This window comes from Anopheles merus, chromosome 2R (genome assembly GCF_017562075.2).
Source record: "Anopheles merus strain MAF chromosome 2R, AmerM5.1, whole genome shotgun sequence".
Lineage (NCBI taxonomy): Eukaryota > Metazoa > Arthropoda > Insecta > Diptera > Culicidae > Anopheles > Anopheles merus.
In genome coordinates this window covers 32,940,562-32,961,593 of record NC_054082.1, presented here as the reverse complement: position 1 = coordinate 32,961,593, position 21,032 = coordinate 32,940,562, and the positions used below count along the sequence as shown (strand labels likewise).

At 48.5% G+C, this 21,032-nt stretch overlaps 1 protein-coding gene across 3 annotated transcripts; it reads right to left on the bottom strand.

Annotated features, from left to right (window-relative positions):
- Window positions 1-380: 380 nt before the first annotated feature.
- LOC121589029 (katanin p60 ATPase-containing subunit A-like 1) lies at window positions 381-20,791 on the bottom strand. Of its 3 annotated transcripts, none has more exons than XM_041907593.1 (4): window positions 19,909-20,791; window positions 15,435-15,488; window positions 2,502-2,822; window positions 381-2,423 (listed from the first exon to the last, which is right to left on the bottom strand). In XM_041907593.1, exons 3-4 carry the CDS (start codon window positions 2,682-2,684, stop codon window positions 888-890), a joined length of 1,719 nt encoding a protein of 572 aa, XP_041763527.1. In that variant the 5' UTR covers window positions 2,685-2,822; window positions 15,435-15,488; window positions 19,909-20,791; the 3' UTR covers window positions 381-887. The 3 variants fall into 3 exon arrangements, with proteins under 3 accessions (XP_041763527.1, XP_041763526.1, XP_041763525.1); XM_041907592.1 differs by lacking the exon at window positions 15,435-15,488 and adding an exon at window positions 5,913-6,001; XM_041907591.1 differs by lacking the exon at window positions 15,435-15,488 and having other exon boundaries at window positions 19,909-20,790.
- Between the last annotated feature and the right edge of the window lie 241 nt (window positions 20,792-21,032).

The window sequence follows — 21,032 nt, the reverse complement described above, 5'->3', positions numbered from 1 at the left end:
TTAAAAATAAAAGAAAACAGAAAGTAAACGCTCGCTACAACGCCACTCAACAGTTCTTGCCCCCTCCATCGCTAACAGGGCGGCTTTCTCCTTCATCAATTCAGTAGTAGTAATAATAGTTCTTGTGTGATTTTGCTGTTCCTTCCCTGCTAGAATTCCTCCTGACCCTCTTTGCGACGCTCCTTTGAAGCATAAATGATGTTAAAACAGCCCCGCGTACACGAATGACAACAGGCACAACAGTCAAGGCGTTTGAATCACATCAGCACAACGGAAAACACGTGTGTACATAACAGTTTAAAAAAATGAAGCATGTGAGCGAAAATCAACTCGCCTTGACTCTCTCTCTCTCGCCAGCTTTGCAAGCACTTTCTTCTTTAGTAACTCGTGCTGTTGTTGATATGACGATGTGTAGAAGCGTTTAGTAGCCGGAAGGGCACTATTGTGATATAGCGCCCGAGATATAAGGGTATTGCGCAGCCTGGCTGTGTTATAAACCAAATCCCAACAAAATGTGATGCAATTCGAGAAGCCGATCTTCTGATTTGCGCCACCGAAGTGGGACAAGTTTAGAGCAAATAGTCGCGCAAAAATCCTTTGCTCTTTAAGGTCCCATATGTTTCGATCCCAAGTGATACGCGCTCTCTCTCTCTCTCACCTTCGCTCCCCTCATTCTCACTATACAAAGATCACAAATCACGCTGAACTGTCTTAGTACAGTCCTGCCTACCACCACCCCAGTCATCCTCATCATCAGTCATTTAAAAAACGATACACAGCTTTATCCTCGGGTTGATCGTCGTGGTCCCGGTAAAAGCATACCACACCCAGGCACTACTGCTGCTGCTGCTGCTGCTACTGTTTGCCGACCGCACCGCGACGTTCCATCACGACGAGCCAAACTCCTTCATCCACTGCTGGTACTTCGCGAGATCGTCTTTGGATACGCTCTTGTTGCACTTGGAAATGGCCTCTTTGAAGTCCTGCTTCGATACCGGCAGATCCAGCTCCTCCTTCGCCAGCTGGCGGATCTGCTCTGGCCGCAGGCCGGCGATCTTGCGCCGCATCGACATCATCGACGCGTCCCGGCACACGTTCGTGATGTCCGCGCCCGAGTACCCATCCAGCCGGTCGGCAATGTCGCGCATGTCCACCGACTCGTCCACCTTCACTTCGCGCAGATTGATCTTGAGCAGCGCCTCGCGGCCCTCGCTGTTCGGCAGCGGGATGTAGATGCGCTTCTCGAGCCGGCGCCGCAGCGCCTCGTCGATGTCCCACGGGAAGTTGGTGGCGGCCAGCACCATTACGATCTTGGTCGCCTCGTCGTTGCTGACGCCGTCCATCTGCACCAGCAGCTCGGACTTGACGCGGCGCGACGCCTCGTGTTCCGATTCCGAGCCGCGCCGAGAACAGAGCGAATCGATCTCGTCGATGAAGATCGTGCTCGGCGCGTAGAACCGAGCCATCTCGAACAGCAACCGGACCAGCTTCTCCGACTCGCCCCGATACTTGGACGTGAGCGTCGAGGAGGACACGTTGAAGAACGTGGTGCCGCACTCGGTCGCGACCGCCTTGGCAAGCATCGTTTTGCCCGTGCCGGGCGGGCCCACCATCAGCACGCCCTTCCACGGCCTCCGGATGCCCTTGAAGTAGTCGGGCATCCACATCGGCAGGACGACCGCCTCCTCCAACAGCCGCTTCGCCTCGTGCAGATCGGCGATGTCGTCCCAGTGGATGTTCGGATTCTTCTGCAGTATGTCGCGCTCGAGCATGTCCACCAGATCGACGTCCGCGTGGCTGGCCGGTTCGAACTTGCGCTCCACCTCCTCCGGCGTATCGCCCCCGTTGTTGCCCTCCTCGTCGTCGCCGAGCTTCTCCTTGTCGCCCTTCTCGCCATTGCCGTTCGTAGCATCGCTAGCGCCCGGTGCTGTCGAGCCACGCTGACCCGCCGCCTTCGTGCGGGGCAGTGTGCCGGTGCGGGACGCACCATTCATCCCGGACGTTCCGCCGGCCCGTGCCGTCTGGCTGATTGTCTTGCGCCCGCCCACGGTCGAGGTGGAGGCTGACTTTGTGGCCGCATTGCGCCGGTTCACCTCCGACTTGCGGTTCAGCGCTGTGCTGGAGCGTGACTGGTTGCGGGGCGCTACCGCCCGCCGATGGTCTGGCGGGGGCATATCGGGGGCGGGGGCCCACACGTCCGGATCGATCGGTCCTCCGCCTCCGCCCCGGCCACCGGATGCCGGCGGCATCCAGATGTCCGGATCGGCCCGGAACCAGGCGGCCGGGTCTTTGCTGGCCGTTTCGTGCAGGGGCGTGCGGATGCGGGCCTGCAGCGGTGCGTTCTGCAGATCCATCGTAATCTCGGTAAGCGTCTTCTGGATCAGCTTCATTTGATTGTACTCTTTGTTAATTTCTTGCTGTATCTGCAAAATTGGAAAGAGGGAAAAGTGCGGTCAGACATCGGTGTAAGGTACTCGCGCTCTGCTGCTGCCACTGCTTACCATCAACCATTTGCCCTTCTGCAGCGGCTCGCTGAGTCCGACCAGCAGCTTGCGGAGCATCTGCAGCACACCCTCGTAGTAGATGCCGGCCGAATCGTAGTTCCCCATCACGGCCATCTCACGGGCCAGCTTCGTGTTTTCGCATATTTCCGCTGTCGATAGACCGGCCATAACGATGGTCATTCCTCCTGCCGTTTGGGGGGTGGCGTGACGGCGCGTCGGTAGCGGCGACACGCGAGCAACCAGTTCCGTGTTAAGCTCTCTATCCTTAGTATCCTTTTAACAAACACCGTCAACAGATTGAATTGCTCCAGTCACAGTCTGGAAAGAAGGATAACAAATTTAACATCAGTATTATTGATGATGTAAACGCACACCAGCCAGTATATTCTATGTATACTATATTAGACGATGGCAACTGAAACGGAGAACAAATTGTGATCTACAACGGAGTAAGACAAAAAGTACAAAACAAAAGTAGTGTCCTTCTGTGTCTAATAATCCCTTTTTCCGGGTTCGGGAGCTATCAGCAGATCGAACGCACTCTGGAAAGATGTTTTTTTCAGTTCTGCAAAATGTCGATGTTATAAAAAATCTGACTGAAACAAAAACTATGTCAGCGTCACGTACTCAATTGTGATAATCAGATGTGATACTCAAAACGATTGGTGTGACCAATACATGCTTCATGAAATTTTTGCCATCGCTTGGTGCATCACTATGTTATGACTTTTTTTTACTGTGATCTGTTTTGCAAAATGTCACTGTCACAGTCATGACAAATTCCGGCTGAAACAAAATAATGTCAGCGTCACGAGCTCTTGGCCACCACATGCTTAGTGACATTGTGTGCAATCAACTCTTGAGTCAGTCACTTGATCGCGACATTTTCAGTCGGTGATCATCCCGATAGTCATGGAAGATATGCGGTGCGTGCGAATGGTTCCAAGAAACAAAAAGGGCATTTGATCAGACAGACCATTAAACCAGAAAGAGCAAGAAAGCATGTACATTTCATGCTGCTTGGGACAACAAGTATATTATAAGAACGTCGTGATTATCACCGACAGAAAATGTCGTGACCAAGTGAGTTGGGTGTTAAACAAAATGTCATCAAGCATGTGATTGGTCCACCAATTGTTTGAGTCTTACCTCTGATCATCGCAGTTGTGTGTACGTAGGCTGATTTGAGCTTCGCTTCAGTCATGAGTGTTGGTGACTGAAACAGTGCCATTTGGCACCACTGTTCACAGCACAGAAGAAAGTCATGATTATGCTTGTAACGGCATAAAGCTCAGCTTGTGAGTCAGAGTATCGCGTTTGACTCAAGCACTCGCATGTCGTGTTCGGCATGACGCACTTTCATTGAGTATCAGCAATGAGTATCAAGGTACCACGAATATGTTCATTGTTTTCGTTGGTGAATATCTCGTGATGCTCGTGACATTTTGCAGCACTGGTTTCATTACATTACATTCCTGTTCACACGCCCGCAAAAACGATAATTAAACTGTAATTTAATTATATATTTTCAGTTAAATAAATCCCTGAAATAACACCAATCAATAGTTCCTTCCATTCCGCCTTCCCAAACACAGATTGCTTCAGGGCCAACTTCACCCCCCATATCAAGTGTGTCGTGTAAGGTAACACCAACCTTAACCACCTCTCTTCAAGGGAGAAAAAAGCGAACCAAAGAGAAATACCGAGCAAAAAACAAAAAAAAAGAGCTCATTAAAGAGTTCCCACATTTCAATCACCTTCAAAAACAATAACCCTGATGTGACCGGCAGGCCGCAGCGGCGGGGCTGAAACCTCATTTTTGGTGGTTCTCGTTTGAACCTTTACTCCCTCTTCGTCGCAAGCAATACACCAGAGGCAGGGGATGCACAAGACAGGAACAAAACGATCCTTCCATTCTACGAGCCTGTTCGCATCGTGGCCCGTTTCCGTCAGCGTCTTAAAGACCTGACCATAATTCCACACCCTGTGCATGGTGTGTGAGTGTGTGTGTGTGTGTGTGCTTGTGACACAATCGTCAATTATAAGCTAATTAGGGTACACGGCATGTTACAGAGCCTTCGCAAGCCAAACGGGTGACCGATAAGCACACCCTGCACAAGTGTGCTGCCGTTACACACTTTTGACCGGTGAGTGGCAAACAGTGGAGAAAATCACAGCCCCAATGAAGAGGAAGAACAGGAAGCAAAACCATTTGCAGTCAGTGCGCGTGCTGTCTGGGAACAACATACAGGTCGGAACGTACTGCCCTGCCAAGGGACCGGCCGCCGTTGTAGGTTGAATTTAGCATTCAGAATCGTTCCCTGTAATACATGGGAAAAAGGCGAACACAGTCAGTCAGACGCTCTCTATACAAGCAAAGTTAGGCGCAAGTTTACAGCCCGTACCCTTTGAAGGTGTAACTACTTTCTTTGCACCCCTCTAGACACACCAAGTGTGTCTAAGAAGTTCGGTGATGAATGAAACAATTTAAAGCGAAAAAAAAAAACAGAACAGTGCAACCGCCGCAACACACCATTGAAAGGGTTTTAAAAATAACCATTCTTTGCCAGGGCTTCACAAATATGCTAAGCCCGGTAGTGGGGGCTTGAATTGCAACGGGCAGACTGGCAACTGCATCACACACCAGCCCGGTGGGGGCTCCCCCCAAAATCCCATGGCTCGGTGGTGCAGCATTTGCATTTTTATCGGTCGGGTGAAAGGAAAATGGCGTGTCGGGAAGAAATTCATCTTCACCATCAGCACAGCACCACCACCACCAGCACCGCGCACACCAGTCTTTTTGCGAAAGTTTTCTTTCCCCCATTTTCTTCTCGTGCCTATTCTCGATCGTCGTCGTCGTCGTCGCTGTGGTCGTCACTAGGGCTAAGCATTAGAGTTTTGATCAACGCGCTTAATGCAACACACACTCCTTGGTTACTTCAGGGCAAGAGAAGCTTGCTTATCACCTTCGGCAGCCCGCAGCAGTAGCATTCAAAAGCTGAACGAAATGAAGGCCCACGGCAATGGGAAGAATGCGGCAACAGCCGCGCAAAGACCACCATCATCATGTGTATCGCCACCGTCCCTAATGGTGTGATAAAAAGGGCTGAATTAATCACGCATTGCTTTCGTTCGTGGGGAGGATGGAAATGCAGAAGAGTTGTCCTCTCCCTCTCTTTAAGTCTGCAGTTCTTCACAAAGGTACACCCATCACCATCAGGAGGTGCGCACAAAAAGCACATTATCGGAACTGACCTACAAACTGTAGCAGTGAGGACGATGGCGACCCGCACAAAGCATGAGCTAGTGTTGGAAATTGTGTTCAACGGTTTTGCTTTGAATTTTGCGAACCAAACGCGAAGGCATCAGGGTTGTCAAACATCTAGTGTGAGACAATGTGCGTCGTACCTATGACTTTGAGACACTCGATCGATCGTAATCCTGTGTTCAGCACACCGCTTCCACTTGTCTCTTCTCAACACAAGATCACTTCCCCACTAAAAAGAGAAGAAAAGCGATCAGAAAACACAAAGCATTACATATAGAAAGTGCAACCGGTGGTGATGGTGCTGGTTTATAAAAGGAAGCAAGAAACAAACAAACACAATAGGCATATACAATATGAAACATAATTAGTTTATCATCCTTTTTCACTCTTGTTCGCTGCTCGGTTCGGTCTTTCTTCCTCTCTCTCTCTCTGTTTGTATTGCACACGCTCGGTGGAACGATGCCGCCTTCTGTGCACACTATGTTCTATTTTGAATCGAGCAAGATGATTTGGCTTGTTGCATCTTTCCACAGAGAGGAGTTACGGCGGGGAGGAATAGAGCCAGATGAAGCCTTTGCTGCAACACAATGCAATTGTGCTGCTGCTCGTGTTGCCCTTTTTCTCAACTGCTGCATACAAATCAGAACGACCAGATGAGCGCCACGAAACGAGGCATTCACACCTTGACCGTTTCCCTTGCTGATTTTCCTGAGTTTCTGTTTGCAGCACGTGGTCCGTACAAGAAGTTCGTATTAGTGATGGGAAAAATGAAATGATCGGCGGAATCGATTCCGGATAGAAGGCCCGGAATCGATTCCGGAATCTGCTTCGGAATCGGAATCGACTACAGAATTGGATTCGCAATCATAATCGGCTTCCGAAATAGATTCCGAAATCAGAATCAGCTTCAGAATCGGAGTCAGATTCGGCATCTCCAAAAGAATAGGCCTTTGGGCATAAAGAATCCAAATTTACTTGATCCATTCTTATGAAGATTTCCGGATTGATTTCGCTTCTGAAACATGTTATTGCAATTCAAGAACTGATTCTCATTCCGGAGCAAATTAAATTTCTGGAGTCAATTCTGATTCCGTTTCCGGAGCAAATTACGATTCCGGAGCCGATGTTTATTATTGATGGGTAAAGTTGGCAAAAATCGGAGTCGATTGCGAGTCGTTCTGAATCGTCTGAAGCCGCCCGGAGTGGTGGCTCCGGATAACTCCAGATGACTCCAGACGGCTCAGGACCTCTCCGACTCCGGGCGAAACTAGTGGTTCCGATTAAACCGGAGTCGGCATCGTTCTAACAATATGCGGAGTTATATCGGAGACGTGGATGCGCTCCAGAAAGCACATAACTAATTCTGATTCCAGAGCCGATTCCGATTCCAGAATCGATTCCAGATTCGGAATCAACTCCAGAATCGGCTCCGGAGTCAACTCCAGAATCGGCTCCGGAGCTAACTCCAGAATCAACTCCGAAATTGATTCCGAACACGGAATCGGAATTGGGTAGGTCCGAAACCGAGCTCCCACCACTAGTCCCGTATAGCTATCGCTTTAATCACCGCAACGATTGCTACCGTTTAGCACAACGATGCCGTCGTCTTCTTCGTTTTTGCGCTGCAATGTAAGCACCACCAAAATAAAACGTTCCGAAAACGGTAGGAGCATATGCATTCAACTCCAACCATTGTACACACACGCCTGTGTCGGTACAGAGTCATGTGTTTTTTGCTGCGTGCCCGATTTAGAGCAGTTTTTCCAAAACACACACGCACGCGACGCGGTTTTGTTGTTTGTGTCGCGCTTCGTCATCGGTTTTATATAGGATAGATGGGGGGGGAAATTCGTGTGACTCATACGCACAGGAATGCCCCCCCCCCCCAATCCTGCGGTACGGTGTGTCCCACGAATACCGGTCGTACCGTTGGAGGACAGCTTTACAACACACCCAACGCAAGGATATATTGATCAAACGAAACGCAAAGAGAGCGCTGCTTTGCTGCTGTCGAGAAGAGGAAATTCTGACCGCACAAAACCTGTACCGAAAGCGAAACACAACATAAAACGCACCATTTGGTGCACTAGTGCAAAGCAATACAAACGTTCACGCCTTAGAACACGAGGGCAGTATAATTTAAATATAAAATTGCACCGATTTGCGCACCCAAACCTACAGCGATCGCGAAATTCCCATTTTGCTTGCCTACGGGGCCAAACACTGAACACAACGAAATGCTTAGGCGGGACGGAATCATATTGTAGATGGAAGCGAGATGCAATACTGCACCCAGACCCCATGGGGTGGGGATAGCAGTTGTGCAAAGGCTTACACCAGTCATCGATCACGGCGGATCGTACGAACCACCCATCTCGTGTTGCTGTAAGATCGTGCTGCATTTGAGGTAAGAACGCACAGAGAACGAACTTAAAATGAAGAGACAAACCCTGTTGGCCCTTTGGATCACTACGGAGAGTAGTGGGGGAGGAAAAGTCCACCAAACAATGGTCGGAAGGAGGGTCGTTGGTTCATCGAAACGTAAAACAATCCCCATCCATCTACTTCCTAACGCCATCCCAGCGCGTGTTGGCCAATGCGAAGAGTGACTTGACGGATGGACGACAACGACGAACCTCCACCAGGCGGGCTTGCCTGGTTGCCACAGTGAAAATACACCATTATTATCCTTCTGTCCGGCGGCCAACAGCAAAACACAATGATCCGGTCCCGATCTCAGGTCGTTTGAAGCGGTTAGCCCAGATGCCAGGTCGTTTCGGTGTGATGGAAATTCGTCTTTCGCGTAGCATCATCTTCCGTTCGCGTTAGCGGGTTTGGTTGTGCTTGGCTTTGTTTGGTGTGGCCATTTAAAACGAAGAACGAAGAAAGGTGTACATAGAGACCAGGGCACAGCACAGCATCACACACAGCCAAACAATAGAGACAGAAAAACGTCTTGATGTTGGAACACGTTGGGTAATTTTGAATAAAAGATACATTCGCTAGAAATATAAAGGGAGGGAAGGTGTGTTTAGCTAAAATAGAGACGTTCGCCGATAGACCGATGGGCAAAACAATAAGCCCTTCAGGGTTGTATAACATTCTAATACGAGATCTCATTTCTATTGCACTCTACCACAACAAAAGTGGGAGTTTTCTTACTTATGCGCTTGTGAAACGTGCAAGTAAGCGCACACGTGTTTCATCGGCACAAACTCCTTGACCTTCCAGCAACAGCGAAGGAGCAGTTAGTGCCATCAACCTCTTCACTTCAGCATCGCTCTTTCCGGTTGAAACACTTTCTCAATAGCTATTGCTGCTGCTGTACCATAACCGACCAAGAACTCCGCGTGCGGATAAATCAACCGTCCACAAACGCTGCGCACACACCAGAAATCAGCTGTCTCCAAAACCGACAACCCGACGTCAATTTGTCTCCAAGTCCGATCCAGTGGATGAACGCGTAAAACAGAGAGAGAGAGAGAGACATATCTGCGCAATGATCTTCTACGGAGAGCGTACCAGCCTTTATAGAGGAAGAGGCTGGCAAAGCATGAGCAATGAACTTCCGTAATTGACGAGTATGGCCGTTGCGAGCTGTGCACGTTCGTGGATGACCGGCTGATGGGTGGTAATAGCGCGCGTATTGATTTACCCTGAACTTGACCCGACAGATCTCCGGGACTATGATACAAAACCTACAACGAAGCAGAAGAAAAGACGCATCCATTCAGTGGGTCCGTTTGGTGTCAGTGAACGCGTTTTCAATTCCTCCCGCAGCATTCAACCCTTGGGTGACTTTAGTTGCATCAGAATCAGATTAAGATGAAAACTATCTTGTTGGTATGGATGTTCACAGTTCGAAGCGAAGTCCAATCCCCAATATACATCAGAATGAATTTAACTTCAAACCTCCTTTAGTCATAATCATCCATGTCAATGGACATGCAAGGGTTAACCGATGAAACACAACGGACTCGATCAACCACCAGCAATGAGTCCTACGCGCTAGTGTAATATAAGTAAACGCGCTTCCACCATCGACAGAGTACACACGGGAAAGGTTGAAGAAGGCCACTGGCACAATGTTTCCTATGCAAATTTACGCCGCCACCGCCGCCGTTACAACCTTGTGTCCCAACGCACAAATGGGAGTTGTTTTCGCGACGCCCCATACCACAACCGGAAACCTTGGCGGTTTGTACAACATTGTAGCCGTCAGCACCATCACCACACTGACGGCGTACTGTCGAGATGCAAGTTCACGTTCACAAGAGTTCACTGTTCCGACCAAGAGGTTTGTATGATGAACAACACCCAACACAGCATGAAGCAAAGGCTTACTTTTTACACCACCTTATAGCTCCCAAACACTCACGAAAAAGCGTCCGGGGTTGAAAAAACGCTCTTTCCGGAGATTTCGAGACGTACGATCGCTTCTTGTATCGCCGCCGCCACCGTACCACTTACTACTTCAGTGATCTTAACGCTTCTTGTGCAAATTGTTTTATTTTTTTCCATTGTCCAAGGTCCACCCAAAAGAGCAAAAATGCCTCGCGCAGAAGCCTTTCCCCCAGTCCCAGTGGCTCGTGTAGCGCAAAAGAAGGCTAATGGATGTAGAACCACTCCCCGCAGCAGACGCCACAGCAGTGCCAACCAGTGACGGACGGTGCAGTGTGTGTGTGTGTGTCTGTGTGTCCCCCCAAACAGGTCTTCTTCGCCTGTGTATCTCTGTTTGTTTGGTTGATGGCCACCACTGGATCTCTGTCCGTCTAGAGGTGTAGTGTTTACGGTTAATTTCTCGCAAATACTCGTCATTCGATTTAAGAGGCCGTAATTACACTCCGCAGAAGTCCGGAAAACCAGGGAGTCAACCGTGTGACTGATTGCCCTTTCTACCGGTCGCCGCCACCGGCCAGTCAAACGGTGAGGGAAAATAGAGGGACACAAGCGAACAAAACCAAAACAAAAAACCAAACAAACGCACACATCTTGCTGTGCACGTTTTGCTGGAGAAAGGTATTTACGGGAGAAAGGGCAACGGGATAGTGTAGAGGTGGAGTAGTGCTCCTCCAAAACATGATGATGTACAGGGGGGGGGGGGGGGGGGGGGTGGTACAGCCGACAACTATTCAAGTGTAACCATTTTCTGTACTAACGGAGTTTCGTTGCTCCCAACCTGTTGGAGATGTCGTTTACCCCCTCTTAAGGCAGACGCAATGGGAAAAGTAAGAGATCATTGCGACTGGATTAGGGATGGGACGGAAGCATTCATAGAACAGTTGTTTTTGTACCTTGAAACTATACATGCTTTAGTGCATAAAAAAAAGTAAAGAAGCAATATTCTCAAGTTTGCATCTAGTTTTGGGAAAAGGATGTGAAAAAAAACTCTCAAAACAAAGCTGCTCATTGGTCCATCGAAACCGCCTGATCCGGGACGGACTTGTTGGAAAAGCAAATATTAGCAGATGATCATCGTCAAACAACAGAACAGCAGTGAGTGTAAATAACACTATCGATGATGGAATAACTGTTATTAGGATGTCAAATCCACGATCACTGTAGAAGAATCACCTGTAGAAGAGATGCAATAGAGGTTGTAGAATTGGTCTCCACCATGAGAGGTTCATGAAATCGAGATATCTGCCCTCTGTCTTGTTTAGGGATGAATCGTTGAAGATCTAGAGGAAATGTTTGAAGATCTAGAGGGAATCTTTGAAAATAATGAATGAATCTCAAAGTTTAAGATTCGTGAATTTCCAAATCTTCAAAGACTCATCAATCTTTAGAGATTCGATTGGAGATCCAAATCATTCATATAAATGAATCTCAACGAATGATACATGAAGTACAACACTTGTCTTGTTAGTATGCTTACGATGAAATACGTCACTGTGACATAGGCCTGTCAATAATTATTCTCTAGGTTACTCGGTCCCTGACTGCAGCTTCCCATCCAAGTAGGCTCCCAATCTCTGGCAGGTCCTGTGTCCTTACTAGATCCTGTCAACGAACTCGTTATGCTCGAGCCAAACTGAAGGTCACTGACGAACACCTTCTTGGTGGGGGGCTTTGGTCCGACATACTCCCAACATGACCCAGACATCGTATCCTCCCAGCCTTTGCCACCGTCAGGATATCCGGCTCACTGTACACAGCACAGCAAGCCCGTGGTTCATCCTTCGTCTCCAAAAATGCTCTAACACACCGCCACATTAGTGCGAGATATATCCCCACTCTATGTGCGTCTTCGAATTCTTCTATGCTTCAATAGCTGGTGCCCATAAACCATAGTTTTTGGCTCATGTTGCCATCAAAATCGAAGAAATTTATCTTACCTTTGGGGCAGCTCCAATCCCTTGAAAGTCAGTGCGTGATAAGAAAGTATGCGAGTAAGTTCGCAAGATCTACAACACATACAAAATGATCGCTGAAGTATCTACTGGGATATTGGATTTGGATTAAGGTTCATCCACAACGATAAATCGGCTGAGTATGTCAAATACACGCTTGCCTATAGTTGAAGAATCAAATCACTCAACCAAAATGTAGCAGTGGAATGACTCCCCATACCACCCTATGACGCATTATTTACTGCAGCAGTAGAATCTAAATAGCTCTTCCTCTGTGTCTTTCTTCGACGATAGAGCCGGTGGAGTCCGCTCCTTAAAAAGAATCTTGTTTTCTTTGGAAATTTGCATCGAACCGCTAACATCCCGCACTTACACGGCCCTGAACCCTGAGACACCGACCGAACGCGCGGTTTTAAAATACACTCATCCATGGATCGATCAGCCACTGTTGTGCCTTGAGACGACGATGATGATGATGCTGCTACTGCTGGTCCTGCTACGGCACGTGAAGGTCGTTCGAGCGAATTTGCGTACCGATTCCAAAGAAGGAACCGTACCCGTACCCAAACCTTCCGGATAGTTTCCGGACACAATGGTGACTGTTTTGCCTACACACACAACGGCTACCACATTCCTACACCAAATAGTGCATTGTGCCACACCACACTCTTCGGTTTCCAACCGTGTTAGGCGTTTGGCCAAAAAAAAGAGTCCAACCAGAAATTAAATAGAAAAAAAACGGTTCCGGAAACTATTTCCGGCCTGTTGCGCGTTTCTCTCATCGATGAGGAGGGAAAATGCCAATGAAAGAGAAAAAAAAACACCACCCGACCGATCGATCGATTAGTCAGTTTAAAGTAGAGCAAAAGAGTAACGAGCGCGTTGTTTGTGCGTGGAGGAAGGTATGTGTGTATGTTGGTGTGTGATTTTTTGCTGCTGCTGCTGCTGCTTAAAAATAGTAACGAAATCATCAGGAAGAAAGTACCATTCCACAAGTGCCTGCATTTCGCCCGCTTATTGTTGTTGCGTACGGCATCTCTCTCCTGTTAGGCCTTTTTTTTCGTTTGCTGCGCGTTGCATTATTTTTAAATTGTTTGAAACGTTGGCGTCCGCGTTGCAAGCAAACTGTTGCATGCGTGCGGTATTTCGCTGTGCTCAGCAACAGTGAGGTGTAGTACTGGGATTTTTTTTTTTAGAGTTAGTTTTTCATTGCACTATTCAGCCAGCCTCGCTTTTCGTACACGACAGTACAGAGACAAAATGTTCGCACAGCATGACACAATTGCAGCCGCGTGTGTACAACCGGGAACGGAAATAGCAGTTAGCAAAGCGATAGAAGAAAGTGTGTGGCAGATACGCGTGAAAACCGGCGTTTAAAATTAAATCGTTCGCCTAAAAACCAGCACACCACACCGGGGGACAAGCGTTTAGGAATAATCTTTACCCCCTCTTGTGAGTAGGTTACACCGGGCAAATGTGTGTGTGTGGGTAAGAAAGCCCAAAGAGAAAGGTGGAGACGGGGTATGGGTGCTGAGTGGCTTCAGGTTAGCTTAGAAGCGGAAGTGGAAAGCGCCCTGAAGCGCACTGCAACTGACGACCTTCGAAAGCAGTGGAAGAGGAGGCGTCCGGTGGGGGGTGCCAGTAGGGTGGCAGCTTTGGCACAGATTAAGCGGATCATGCCTGACTGTTTAGCTGTGGCTGCCCGTGCTAGCTACGGATAGTCGTCACAGTGCATGGGCGGTGGATCGCTGGATCGCTGAATCTTTGCTGTGTGTTGGAGTGCTCGTTTTCCACTCTCTCTCACTCATTCTCTCTCTCTGTGACACATATTTTCTTTTGTTTTTGGTTTGGCATTGTTTACAGTGCAGCATTAGATGTGCACCATTACACTACAAGCTTTAGTATATTAGTAACAATTAATTGAAATGATGTTGCGCTTCAAACGAGGTAGCATATCTTTTTTTGGGAGAGAAAATTGAATTTTCGAGCATTATGCATTATGGGTTGACAGCTAAATAAAATAAACGAATCTGCTTTAAATTATAACCATGACACACAAACCTTAACATTAACAGCGTGTAATTAAATGTCAGTTTTATCGCCATCAAGCAGCAAAGCAATAACTGCTCGATACGGATCGTTCAGCCAATTGGCTATAACAACAAACACAAAGCATCGATTGGTGGAGGATGGAAAAAGGCATTAAAGCAATCCCACTTCCGATATCTAATCAAACCAGAACATGCTGCGGAGCACGGAACCACCGCCTACGGCAGCGCCTGAACTGAACTGAAAGGCCGTTCATCTCTTGAGAAATGCTTGGAATTCTAGCGAACCGTGTCCGATTGACCCGAGTCACTCACTCGCTTCACATACACCGCAGGCACGGTCGCACGATCGATCCGGGCGGGCTGACGTCACCGTGTTGAGCCGCAGACTCATTCAAAAATCACAACCAACGCCCTACACACACACACAATGTGCCAACACTGTCACAGTTTGCCCTACGCCAACGCAAATCTCTTGGAGCACAAAACACACATCAACAACGACAACAAAATCAAACAGCAATCGAAGAGCATTTAAACGACCTGCAAAGACAGAGCAGGAGAAGAAAAACGTTTCGCTCAAACGGCGGACGGGTGGTGGGGTAAGATATGAAATCCGCGCCACCACTCGACTTGATCGACGACCACACGTTGGACCTTGGCGGAGTTGGATGATCGAGTTTTTTTCACTTCTCTGACACTGCGTCTCCCGCCACTCTCGTTTGTGTGTTTGTGTGTCTCGTTTGCTTTAGCTCGTGCGTGCGTGGGATGTCCCATGTGACGACGGTGACGATCGGAACGGTCCCCCGAAATGGGGAACATTGCCGGTCCGGCGTCAAAACGATGATCGGTAACCGACGCACGGATTTCGAACCTCCTCCTGCTGCGTGTTCGTTAGAACGAATGATCAACGTAAGCTCCTATGTACTGGAGGTAGTAATGATTTACGATAAGCATTCACCCATCACTTCAGATTACTATTATCGATCACCTCTTCTCTTCCACGGTGTAAACAACCCCCGTTTTCTCGGGACCAAACCTGTTTCCCTTGATGGTGGTGCACACGTGAGAAAACAGCCCTTGCCTCAGAGCATTACAAAAGGTCACATGCGACGACGAATGGCATTATGCATAATGCAGTTTTTCTCATTTGCTGCGCAACGCTTGCTTTGCCGCATTCAGAGGGGATATGGTTGCTTCTTCCATCTCTCGTTCAACCCACCAACGCGCCCCAGCAGAAGCGCGAAGTTGTGTAGCTCACCTCACGAGATCATTTAGAGAGAGAGGGTGCTGCGCACGCGTTTCGTGAATAAATCTAAAAGTAATAAGAAGAAGACGAAACAAATGAAACAAAACTAGTAAGGTTTCTGTGCACCTCCGATAGTAGCAGGAGCGTCTGGCGTGTGTATGGTAAATGGCAAAGAAAATGCACCACCCAATTCGTTACGATCCCAGGTGATAAGCGATCGTTTGGGACTAGTGATGTGCTGTTTGAAGCGCACACAAGACACCGATCCGAATAATGTTAGTTCGATTCCGACTCCGGGAAAATGGAACCACTAGATCCGCCCGGAGTCGGAGTCGTTTGGAGACGTCCGGTGTCGTCCGGAGTCGCCCGGAGTCGTTCGAACCGGACTCCGGACGACTCCGAACGACTCCGAACGACTCCGGGCGACTCCAAGCGACTCCGAACGACTCCGAACGACTCCGAACGACTCCGAATGACTCCGAACGACTCATAACGACTCCGAACGACTCCGACTCCGAACGACTCCGGACGACTCCGGACGACTCCGGACGACTCCGTACGACTCCGGACGATTCCGAACGACTCCGGATATTGCAGCGCGGACCTACCTTCCAGAGTCGATTTCGAATTTATCGGAGTCGGATCGGAGTCGACTGCGGATTTTTGCCAACTTAACCCATCACTATTTGGGAAGATTGTTTGTAACGAAATACAGTGAAATCTATGTAAGATGTAGTCTCTTCAAGATGAGCATTTGGACGGTCCCGTCATATTTCATACATTTTAGGTCTCTTCAAGGTAAATGCCTCCATAAGGCTGGATGTTCTCTAAGCTGCATGTACGATATTAATTTTATAAGATGAGCTTTTAGATGACAATTCACAAAAATATCAGTCGAAGGATGTCAGCAGGGGTTTCCCATGGTTTCTTGGTTACTTCTGTGTTCCAGTTTTAGTTCTTTGGGATTTTTTTTCTCATTTTCTTATTAGATTATGATGTTTACTACATTATCTCTCATATGTCAGTCTTCTTTTTAGGTCTCGTTACATAAAGTAAAAAAAAAACCACCCCGATACGGCTGGTCAAAAATCTCAAACGTGTAAATCTCATGCCACGCAACACCAACCATCGAGTCTCCACGAATGCTTTCCGTTTTTTTGTGTGTGTCTTAGCCCAACAAGTCGCGCCGTGCGCGTAGGAAGCCGAAAATTAACACCCTGCTCGTCGACGAGTGGGATCCTCTCTCCCAGAGGCCGTCTCTGATAGTGCCCGCGCACGATCATTACTTTCGATTTCTGGAGTTCTCTTGTAACGGGTTGCTGTGTCCACGCATCGCTCGCAGCCCAGGGCTTGAAATCTCGAAAGAAAGTGATTTCTTCTGGGATGGGGGATTGTGTAGCTAATAAGGCGAAAGGTTATACTCCTCCCTCGGTACGCAGTGTTTGGTAGCGCTAAAATGGCAGATCAAATTGCTGCTCCATTTTCGGTGCATTCGAGCGCACCACCACCCTTTTGTTAAAATGTGTTACATGGGCGCAGGAATCGATACGCCGCCGCCGCCGCGCGATCTCTATCCATGATCGTCTTTTCGTTTTGGTCCGAGAGTTACGATTTGCGAAAGTTTGCCATTTCCTTCACCCGTCTCTCTGCTGCTTCCCTAGCAGCATGGTTTTGTCTTACGCTTAAAGCCTGATACACGAAAAGCACTCCAGAGGGGTAGTAGTATAAGTATTAATTACAAATTAGCCAGTTCGTCTCTTGTGCGTGATCGTGATTTTGTGCTACACCGTCCCATCGCCATGACTAACAGCGGCGAGAAAGCATTCATGGGGTAAAAGTGCACTCTTGCTGATCTCGGGTAGAAGAAGCAGTTGAAAGGTTTGCAAAACCCCACCTGAACTCACACGTGGCCCCATTTTGCTCCCCTGCTCAGCCCCCCCTCCTGGTGGAGCGTTTTGAGTAAACAAAGGTGAGGTGCAATAATTACGCCCTCTCTCAGCAAGTATTTGTTTTAGCGCAGGGCTGCTTCTGGGACGATCTCTTATCGGTGTGTGACGGGTATGGTAGGTACTCATACTCATCTACTAGCACAGTGCCTTAGTTTGATGAGCCAGTACGGTAAAAACAGTACTATCGGCCACTGTCTGGCGCCAGGGAAGGGTGACTAATGAAACTATTACGCTTGTCGTCTTGGTACACCTCCCACTTCTATTCCTGAACGTTAAGCTGTTTCGTAAATGATATTAATAGCGGTATTGTATGTTATGACTTACAGCTTTTAATGAGTAGTAGCCGTGAACATAATCTGACAACCACCCAACAAACTAATTAGAGCTGTTTAATATGATTAATGCAACATATTGAGTAAATCATATAAAACCGTTATCTTCTGCAACCAATCTTCATAAAAAACCTCACCCAAAGGTACTACTTCCCAGAACCGAACCGAAGATCAATAAATGTCTCCTTTTTTCTGTGCTTTTGTGTACATATTTTCACCAACAAATCGATGAACTAGCACGAAACCACCACCACCACCACCACCATGAATCATGTTTTGTTTGACGTAATATAACAAAACGTCCAAGCCGAAAAAGGCAACAAAAATGTAAATCTACCGAGTCATTCCGAGTCTTGTTGCTCATACCACCCCCTTTCGATGGGGCAGTAGATTAGACTTTATCAAAATGGTAGCTATTACGATAATACTTTGCCCGAAAACTATCCGTCATTATGGGGGTATTAGGCAGGCGCCTAAAGAAGCAGGAAAACGAACCACACACACACACACACACAAAACTAAACTCCCACAAAGAACTGGAGCGCGCTTGATCGATACCGATCCCTCTCTCCGTCGTCTTCCTGCTTTTTCTCCCACTTCCAGTCACGGCCTTGTAGTGTCTTTTCCTTCAAACAATAAAGCCCCAAAAAGGTGGCAAGACGTTGCACGGCCCAACCAAATTTAAGGGCAACCTCTAATTCGACCAGCCGGCTTCGGTAAGTGTGTATGCTCGGTACTTCCTCAGCGATGGGAAAGAGGCTTGAGTGGGTGGTTGGTTGCCTATTTTTTTTTTGCTTCACTTTTATAACTGCCGGACTGCAAAACTTCCACTGTCGACGGGTGCACTTTGGGCCGGAAATACATGGCAAAAGGGGGGTTTTAAGGGCGGCAAAAATGCGCTCCCCAAACAGCATCGTGGTACACCTTTTCTTGGTGGCTTCTCCTCTATCTGTTGTACATCTAAGTGAAGCTGACGACGACTGCCACACTTTCGAGCTGGGATGGGGAAGCATTGTCTTGGCCTGGGTTTGGTACAATCGACCTCTTTCACACCGGAACTGGAGAACCCCGCTCTCCCATTTAAATTGTATCGCTTCGGGACGTTGTTCCCAGTGCGTCATTTTCTCACCACTACCACCCAACCCATTCGGTTGGTGGCGGGAGAGTGTGACCTTATGGAACGGTGTGCCTCGGAATGGCCTTGCGGTGGAGTGGCGGTGGGAACTTTCAGTGAGTGCGATTCCAACGCCCACCTAAGCCCGAACAAAAAAAACTGAAACAAAAACAACGATTAATCTCCCTTTTACGCTTCTAATCTGGAGTTTTTACAAGAAACATTGGGTTGAGGGACCTGTGCGGTGGTTGAGGTACAAGCGGCATTTTGCTACAGGTGACAACAGGTTTGTTGGCCTTTCTTGGTACGACGATGACGACGACGACGACGACGAGCTGTGCTGACGCGCTGTAGCCGAACTGGTTGACCTCGAGGCACACGGTCCGGGCGGTTGTCCGGGGCATAGAACGTTCGTCGTTGTGTGGCTCTCTTGTGCTGGCGTGCTTGCTTGGGCAAACAAACGCAACCTGGGGGGAGGGCCTACGGCACACTCTTGTGGGTCATAAAATGTCTCGAAAGACTCGTTACAGGTGTATGTAATCTTTACTGAACAATACGTATTAAATCAACCTGTTAGTCGGCAAACTGTGTGGCCTAACAACATGCTCGTCGTGGGTTCAAATCTCGTTTGGGGGCAGGTGAAGCAGGTCCACACCATCAGATAGGTAAAACAGTAGGCGGCCATGACTGTGACTATCGCCGTTACGCCAATTACAGGAAGGAAATTATGCTGAATATTGGTAATCGAAGTCAGCATCATCTGGTGCCTTCTGTTTTGGTTTCGCTTTCTACCGTGCCTCCCACCAGGGGAGGTGTGCATAATTCCCGCCGGATTGGGGAGAAGCCGCTCTAGCAGGGTGGGTGGGGGATGGTTCGCGGGAAATACAAGCAGCTGATAACAACAGGCTGGCATTTGACGTTTGGACTAGGATCGAGCGAGAGCGGAGCGGCACGAGAGAAGGATGCCAGCTGATAAGGAAACGCCTCCGTTTATACGCCACAACTACCACCAGTCACCACCACCACCACCACCACACCGCCACTACCGGTCGGAGGCAATGGCAGTACGATCCACCCACACAGTAACCAACCTGCTTTGGACGTCGTCTTTTGATGGTCGTCGGATGATTCGTTCTCGGTTGTAGCTTTTCCAGCCGTCCAACGATGACCAGCTCATTTTCCGCCCGTGCTCTCCTCCAGTAGCCGTCGAGCTTTCGTCATCGTCTTTTCTTCCCAGCCTACTACAGCTGCTTATTGTTGCTGCGTTGTTGCTGCTTTACAACAAAAAAAAACCGCAATACGAAAAACACACGCGCACGTACACACACACACAAACAGACGGACGGACACACATGCACAGAGTATAATAGCGCGATTCCACACTACGCGTAGGGAATATTCTTTTGCACGCGCCGAACGCGCTCCACTTCTTTCCTGCTCTCGGCGCTCGTTCCCTGCACTACCGTTTGCGGGTAAAGGTGAATAACACACACCGTTGCTCTTGGTGGTTTGCTTGCTCGCTTGCTTCTCGCTTGCCCGCCTGTCAGAGAACGCGAACGCTTCTGGGGGCCTCCTGGCGACGAATTCAGAACAAAACCAAACACACACGCACACAGAACACTACAGACAGCACACCGAAGTGGATTCTCTGTTTATGGCAAAAAAACACACAAATGTTTCGAAACGCGACACACACACACACACGGGGTAATGAGTTATGCACACAGTAGTGCGGTTGAGAAGAGTGTTTTGTTGCTTTCACGGCACAACAACCACCGTGTTCTTCACCGTAGTGCACAACACGGCACACGGATGGCACCTTCTTTCACCGCTGTTGATCTTTTCACACGGCTAGCGATCAGCATCGATCGTCTCCGATCACCGTGCACGCAATGCAAAGACTTTTTCTCACGTACTCCGCTCTCTTCGCAACAGCTCTTGACACAAACACACACGAGCCCGAGACACCGCCGATGAGACGTCGCCCGCGTGTACTCGATCGGCCCGGGTACGTACATGGTGCGGGCTGTCAACCAGTGGTCCCACCATCGAGGAAGCCAAGCTGACAATATTTAACCGGGAGAGGTGAAAGGATGTTTTATTACTGACATCCGAAAATGCGAAAATGCGTTAATTTCGGATTGGAAAAAGTAAAAATGTTGGTGGATGAATTCAACATATTGCACAAATATTAAAGCAATATTCAATATGGTAA